General features: G+C 49.9%; 1 protein-coding gene across 1 annotated transcript; it reads right to left on the bottom strand.

Moving 5' to 3' along the window:
- Positions 1-6,219: 6,219 nt before the first annotated feature.
- LOC121445758 (transcription factor SPT20 homolog) lies at positions 6,220-7,390 on the bottom strand (the record flags this gene model as incomplete). Its single annotated transcript, XM_041647905.1, has 1 exon — positions 6,220-7,390. A coding segment is annotated over exon 1 (1,171 nt), but the record flags the coding sequence as incomplete, so codon positions are not given.
- Between the last annotated feature and the right edge of the window lie 895 nt (positions 7,391-8,285).

Genomic DNA, 8,285 nt, shown 5'->3' with positions numbered 1-8,285 from the left:
TTTTGTCTTCTTTCAGCATCCATGAAACGATAGCAGGCTAACTTGTGTTAGCCCCTTCATGGTTCTATTTTGTGGAGCAGGGTCAAGACTGCGCGTTTATCTGTAGCTCAGGCAACCAGTCCTACCTCAGACTCTCGAATGCTGGCATTACAAGTGTGAGCTATCACATCTGGAACTTCATATTCTATTTTTTTTTACATTGATAGCATTTTATTTGGATCAGAAATTTAAATGTAAATAGGAATCCACAAATAACTGGAGGGAAACATTGGTAAATTCATGCAAAAATCTCAGGAGCCAAAAAAGGACTCGAGGCATAAAATACGATCTAGAATGACAAAGGAAAAACTCATACATATAGAAAACTTTATCATAAAAGTGGGCCACAATAAACTAACAAGACTTAATAGCAGAGGGGAAAAATAACAATTGTAGTAAATAGGTCTTTAAAATACTTTGCAAAGGTCTAATTCAAGTCAATAAGAAAACTGGACTAAATAGAGTCTTGGCAAAGGACATGAATACCAAAAAGCACATTCAAAATAATCCTGTGGAGAAAGTGCACGTTGGTTAAGAGAAATTATTGCACAGCCACAAGGCCCTGAGTTCAGATGCCAGCACCGTGGAGCTAATCAGCTGTGCTTTGCAGCACTCTGGAGACCCCTCCTGGGGCAGGAGCAGACAGGAGGCTCTCTGGGGCTGCCGTCTGTCAGCCTACTAGTTGAGAGGTAAGAAATATGGGGATAGGATCCTGGATAGAGACAAATTGTCACCACAATGGGGATCACTGGATGAAAACAAACAGATGCCACTAAATGGAAATTGGAAACAAAGATGAATTTATTTGCCTGTCTGAAAACAAAGGACACATCTCTCAAGCAAAACATTCTGCTTATTGTACCTGAATGGACTGGTTACAGAGCAAAGGGAGGAAGGACACCAAAACTGGCAGCACACTGAGGTTAGATCTGCTGGGCTCAGAGGCTGAGCTCAGTCCTTTGTAACTGCTCACTGGACCATGTCACTTCTTTCGAGTGCAGGCTCCACTCCTGGCGTTGTCCAGGATGCTCCCGTCTGCTCGCTGTCACTCTGGTGGCCACTGGAACCAGCGGGCTTGAAGGAGGCCAAATCTTTGTTGAAGAGCAACCGCGGAAGCCCAGCATGGTTTATGCCAGTGACATCACCGTCCCTTCGCTAATCTCTTTCAGAATGGACAGGCCGTGTTTCCACTTCTTAGGGCAAAAGGCAAACAAACATACATGTGCCCTTACAAAGGCAGACTTCATGTAGGCAGACTATCCTTAAGAGTTACAAAGGAACAAAACAAACAGCAAAATAACACCTGTGTCTGAATGATGGCAGCACCACTACCCACAGCAGCCAAAAGATGGCAACAGCCCAAACACAGATAAACAGGTCAGGCCATACACAGGGAATGTGCCAAAGAGGCTCCAAGTGCCGGTGCATAGTACAAGACGAATACACATCAAACACATGCCAGGCAAAAAGGCAGACACAAGATGTACAACGTTGTACCAAACACTGTATAAGTCATACACTATAAACACTAAGAACAATTAAATCTATAGGGCCACAAAGCAAAGTGGCTGGGGGGAGGGGAGGAAGCCTTCCCCCTTTGTGCCTAAGAGGCCCGGGACTTCTTTTGAAGTGCCGAGCATGGTTGGCATACAGACAGAGGGGCTGACTGCACAGCGCCGCCAATGTCATAAATGCGAAAGGATCACGGTAACGGAAATGTTACCTTGGTGTGGGTAACCCTACAGAACTGATCACCCCTTGACTCTCTCCTGTTTTGGATGTGAGCCTAGCCTTTAAGGGCCAGGCCATCTCTCCAGCCCAGCACACCTCGACTCTCTGAAGGGAACAGATCAAAAGAGATGGAGCAGTTCAGGTCATTGAAACAGGAAAACTGAAATGAGCTGAACAACTGGGGAAGGATAAACGGGGGTGGGGGGAGGAGGAGGGGGAGAGGGGAAAAAGGAAGGAAAAGGGGAGGAAGGGGGGAAGGGGAAGAGGGGGAGGGGGGAAGGGGAAGAGGTGGAGGAGAGGGTAGTGGGAGGGGGAGGAGGAGTAGGGGAGAGGAAGGGGGAGGAGGGGGGAAAGGGGAAGAGGTAGAGGGGGAGAGGAGGGGAAGGGGGAGGATGGAGAAGAGGAGTAGGGGAGAGGAAGGGGGAGGAGGAGGAGGAGGGAGAGAAGGAGGGGGAGAAGGAGAAGGAGGACGACAGTCCACTTTACAGCTCAGAAGGCTGTGGGCACTGGAGAAGCAGAGCAGTAAATGTTATTTCCAAGTGCTTATTCCCTTGGTGCAAGTATCCTAGAATGTTCTAAAATAGGTAAATGGCCTCCCAAGGAGCACCACAGCAAGCCATCCCAGACTGCCTCTTCCAGGCCAGTGGCAGGGTCTGGAGGAGAGCTGGGGCTGGCCAGAGCCCCGAGTGCTGGGAAACCTTCCGAGGGCTGGGAGGGCCATAAACAAATCTGCCACCGACTCCCTTGCACAGGGTGCCTGTCTAGGGCGGACACATTTCAGTGTGACGACTTTCCTTTGTTCTGGTCTCCTTTGGGATTAGTTTTTCCAGCGGGCTCGCAGCAATCGCATTTCAGATGCTGCATGCAGGCCTTTTAAACTAAGAAGGACAAACTAAGTTCTCCTGAAAGACATTTCTCTGGTTCACAAGTCAGTTCCTTACATATTAACAGGAAAATCATTTTTACAAATCTGTCACAAGGCACAACATGCACGAGCCTTGGGGACATCATGTCAAGTGAAAAAGACTGTCTGATATAATAGGCACCTCATGGTTCCACACATGTGAGGTACTGGGAGCACTCAGACTCCTGGAGGCATAAGCAGCCAGGGGTGGGGACAGGAAATGGGGGATTTTATGGTTTAGGGGTGCAGCGTTTCAGTCCCGAAAACAAATGAATTAGTTCTAGAAGCACGTGGCACAGCTTTGGGATTGTGCTTTCTAATACTGAGCTGTGACTATAAAATTGTTAAAACAGCCTCAACAGTGGTGGCGTAGGCATACCTTTAATCCCAGCACTCGGGGGGAGGCAGAGGCAGGAGGATTTCTGTAAACTTAAGACTGGCCTGGTCTACAGAGTGAGTTCCAGGACAGCCAGGGCTACACAGAAAAACCCTGTTTTTGCTGGGGAGGGGGGCGGGTAGGGGTGGTGAGAAAAAAAGCCATTGAAGACAAAACTCATTCCAAATTTTTTGTTAAAACAGCAAAATGTGTGTTTGTTTTTAATCATCATTTACAATAAGCCTCTCAATTATTGCTAAGTTATGAACTTAAAGTATATTGTTGCAATTAAAAAAACATATGAAGTTTATGTGCTTGGGAGTTTTGCCAGCATATATGCATGTGAACCATGTAGGTACCTGGTGCCCATGCAGCTAAGAAGAGGGCATCATATCCCCTGGCACTGGACTTCCAGTTGGTTGTGAGCCACCATGTCGGCACAAAGAACTAAACCCCGCTCTTCTGCAAGGCCACACATTTTCTTAAGCACTAAGCCATCGCTTGAGCTATTTTATTTTTCAATTCTATTTATGTGAGAGGGACACATGCATGTGTGTCCCCTCAGAGGCCAGAAAAGTGTCTGTCAGAATTTCTGGAGCTGGAGGTGACTGAAGTGGGGGCTGGAAAGCAAACTCCAGCCCTTGAAAGGGCGGCAAGTACTCTTAATTGTGGAGCCATTTGTCCAGCCCCTTATGACTGCACTTTGAATGTTTATCTAAATGACAATCTGGAATTACTAAAGATAACAAATTTCAGATGTGAATTCACACTGGGACACTACAATAAACACTCCTTTATCAAACACAAGGAGCAAAATAAGCAAAACAGTCCTAGGTTTTAAAATCCCTTCTCTGTTTCTACGCAAAACTTTGGGCATTGAGCTTTTTACTTTTGCATTTTAAGCAGTCACATACTGACACATTCCAAACACCAACAAAAAAATAAAAACTAGGAATGATTTAGCTCAATACTGGTACATTTTACAGAGAAGTAAGAGTCAGGACCTTGGGGGGTTTGGTTGCCCTCCCGTTCCTCTATCACTGGGTTCGCTAGCTGCATTCCCACGTGCAGAGGACCGAATGTCTGCTCTGGACACAGTCACTATGCGTGGTATGATTCGCACATGCACATTCTGGGTCTGCCCCTGCCTCTGCCCCTGCCGGACCATGATAGCAGAGACCTGGAAGCCCTGGGCCCGAACATTCTGCCTGTGGCTCTGTGGGGTGGAGCTCACCCGAAATACCACAGACCTCTGGGTCTGTTGAACCACTCTGGGCCCCTCACTGTTAAGGCGACTAGTTTGCTGATCTGGCAAGGACACCTGCTGAGGATTAGACCCTTGGGAGGAAGCTGCTGGCCCTGGCTGTGGCTGCTGGGGGACAGGGGCGCTGGGTGGTTGCAGCTGTTTTGGAATCAATACATATGTCTGCTGTGGAAATTGCAGTGGTCTCTGGGATGACATCTGAGAGTCTGTGTGCATAATGAGAGAGCCAGGGGGAGTCCTTACACTTATGGGATTTGCTGTATTATTTATAATGAGTCGCACAGGTGGCCTCACGGTGCGCTGTGCTGGCCTAGGTTCTCTGGTTGGAATGTGGCTATTATGACTGGTTCCCTCAGCAGCTGGGGCGCTAGTGAGGCGGACTGGGACCTGGGTTGAATTACCCACCATAGTAGACCTTACCAAACGGATCACGCGAACACGAGTGGTCCAAGTGGGGGGCTGGATCTTCGGGTTGTTTTCTGATGACCTAGCACTGGGTTGGCCAGCTGGAGGAACTCTGCTCATTCCCACAGTGGTCCGCTGAACCACCCTGACTGCTTGAGGAGCAGGAGGCGGGTCTCGCCTGGCCTCTGGTGTGACGGACCTGAGAGATGAGGGGCCCTGTCTCGAGATGGGGGCCAGTGACACCAGTAGAGGAATTTTGCTTTCCTTCTTTAAGGCTGACAATGACACTAGACTGGCTGTGGGCTTCTTCCCTGGGGTGGGCTGAGGAGGCCAGACTGAGCTACTAGGCGGCTTCTTCCCTGGGGTGGGCTGAGGAGGCCAGACTGAGCTACTAGGCGGCTTCTTCCCTGGGGTGGGCTGAGGAGGCCAGACTGAGCTACTAGGCCGCTTCTTCCCTGGGGTGGGCTGAGGAGGCCAGACTGAGCTACTAGGCCGCTTCTTCTCTGGGGTGGTCTGAGGAGGACAGACTGAGCTACTAGGCCGCTTCTTCCTTGGGGTGGGCTGAGGAGGACAGACTGAGCTACTAGGCCACTTCTTCTCTGGGGTGGTCTGAGGAGGACAGACTGAGCTACTAGGCCACTTCTTCCCTGGGGTGGGCTGAGGAGGACAGACTGAGCTACTAGGCCGCTTCTTCCTTGGGGTGGGCTGAGGAGGACAGACTGAGCTACTAGGCCACTTCTTCCCTGGGGTGGGCTGAGGAGGCCAGACTGAGCTACTAGGCCACTTCTTCTCTGGGGTGGTCTGAGGAGGACAGACTGAGCTACTAGGCCACTTCTTCCCTGGGGTGGGCTGAGGACAGACTGAGCTACAAGACCACTTCTTCCCTGGGGTGGGCTGAGGACAGACTGAGCTACTAGGCCACTTCTTCCCTGGGGGTGGGCTGAGGAGGCCAGACTGAGCTACTAGGCCACTTCTTCTCTGGGGTGGGCTGAGGACAGACTGAGCTACTAGGCTGCTTCTTTTCTGGGGTGGGCTGAGGAGGCCAGACTGAGCTACTAGGCCACTTCTTCTCTGGGGTGGGCTGAGGACAGACTGAGCTACTAGGCCACTTCTTCCCTGGGGTGGGCTGAGGACAGACTGAGCTACTAGGCCACTTCTTCTCTGGGGTGGTCTGAGGAGGCCAGACTGAGCTACTAGGCCACTTCTTCCCTGGGGTGGGCTGAGGAGGCCAGACTGAGCTACTAGGCCACTTCTTCCCTGGGGTGGGCTGAGGACAGACTGAGCTACTAGGCCGCTTCTTCTCTGGGGTGGGCTGAGGACAGACTGAGCTACAAGACCACTTCTTCCCTGGGGTGGGCTGAGGAGGACAGACTGAGCTACTGGACCCCTGTGGCATCTTGCTGGGACAACTAGCTTGGCTCTGGACAGCCTCCTGGCACATAGGCACTGTCTTCCTTGGCTCAGTGTTTATCCCTGTCAGGAAATCATCTGAATAATCACCCAGGGCAACAGGAGGGAGAGACATGGCGTTAGCACTGCTGCCCTCTGGAAGTGGCTCTATTTCCTCATTGAGAAGCGTATTAAGGCACTCCATGATATCTTCATTCCTATCCCATAGCTGACTGTCATCCTCACAATCAAACATACAATCATATTTTACCTCAGGAATTGCTGAGATGGTTGGTTCAGTCTCATCAAAGGGCAGAGATAGCAACTCTTTAACAAAGCTCTCCAAGTCCATCTCTGAAGGCACAGTCAGTTCACAGGGACTCTGGTTGCATGTTTCTGTTCCATCAATCTGCAGGTCAGATGGGTTATCTGGACTTATTTTTGCCTGCTTTTTGCAAGGAGTGGTTGTCATTAAGTCAGGGGGACAAGAACACCCAGATGGTACCTCCTCTTGATCCAGAGAGGGGCATGCATGCCTCTTGAAGCATTGCCGCATGGGGTTAGTGTTCATCTTCTGCTCATTAAACAGCAATTTGTTGGCCGTGCAGGTGACAGCAACAGAAGGATCCAGACACAGTGGCTCTGCTGTAGCTAAGATCAGTTGGCTCTCAAGCTCCTGTTTTGCTTCCTGGGTCCACTGACTGCTGTCACTTGTCATGGACTCGACATCGCTTACTAGAGACTGCATCGTTGGACGTAAGAGAATATGCCGGACTTGGCAAGCAGGAGAGGACACAGCAGCCTCTGCAGCAGGCTCCTCGGGAGGGTAGATGTCACCACACTGCCTGTAGTCTCGGATTTCTGCTATGACACAGCCACTGTGAAAAACATTCACAGGAGACTTTTCCAGAATATCAATCAGAAAGGAAGGTAACTCTTCAGCATCCAAATATTCAAGCAGTTTCTGTCCTACATACGGCCCTGGATAGGGCTCTATAAGGACTCCATCTTTATCCTTGAGCATGAGAGAATAGCCCTGGTTTTCTGGGTACAGGCTGACCACTAAACATGGCAATGGCTCTCTCTTCATAAGCTTCTCTAGCAAGTTGACATTGCTTCGAAGGCCCTCTGCTTCTGGCTCCTTTTCACACTCCTCCACATAAATGTCATACAGTTTTTCCTGAAGAGATTTTTCCCCACAAGACGCGGGTTTCAGTGGAGGGGGTTGCTGCTGAACAGTCTCATCGCCCCCCTCCAAAGTGTCCTGTAAAGTTTGTTCCATCCTAATAGAAAATCGGGGCCCTTAAAGAAAAACAAAAAGTATTGGTGAACAGGTAGAAATCATGGCAGTTCTATCAACGGTGAGGCAAAACTTTACAACTCTGTGTAGGAGTGTACACTTTGAATTTAATACGGACCCCAAGAAACCTGCCTCCCGTTGGTGTGATGCAGATGCTGCCAATTCCTGTACTGTATTCTGGGGGATTAGATTCTGGGGGATTAGGCATGGGCAAACCAGTCTGGGCTGCACCGAGAGACCCTGACTTAACTGCGAAGACAAGCCAAAGGAACCAAGAGCTACATTTAAATTTGCAAGTTTTTTTTTTCAGGACAGGGTTTCTTTGTGTAACAACTCTAACTATCCTGGAACTAGCTCTTGTAGACCAGGTAGACCAGGCTGGCCTTGAACTCAACAGAGAATCGCCTACTTCTGCCTTCTGAGTGCTGGGGTTAAAGGGCGCCACCTCCACCCGGAAAAATTCCCCAAGTTTTTATTATGTACACAACTTTCTGCCTCCATTTATACCCACACGCCAGAGGAGGGCGCCAGATCTCTTTACAGATGGTTTGGAGCCACCATGTGGTTGCTGGGAATTGAACTCAGGACCTCTGGAAGAGCAGACAGTGCTCTTAACCACTGAGCCATCTCTCCAGCCCTTCCCCAAGTTTTTAAAAAAGCATTCGTACCTTTGGCACCCACTGTCAGTGTGTCGTCCTGGTGCGTTGTGGTGGAAAAGCTGTCCTGGACCAGGCTGTCCTCGAACTAACAGATTCGCCTACTTCTGCCTCCCGAGTGCTGGGGATAAAGGGCACCACCACTGCCTGGAAAAATTTTGCAAGTTTTTAAAAGCATCCATACCTTTGGCGCTCACTGCCAGTGTGTCAGCCTGGTGCGC

Source organism: Microtus oregoni, unplaced genomic scaffold, assembly GCF_018167655.1.
Source record: "Microtus oregoni isolate MIOR12 unplaced genomic scaffold, Mior012 000542F_ref0000109, whole genome shotgun sequence".
NCBI lineage: Eukaryota > Metazoa > Chordata > Mammalia > Rodentia > Cricetidae > Microtus > Microtus oregoni.
This window is presented reverse-complemented; position numbering and strand designations above follow the sequence as displayed.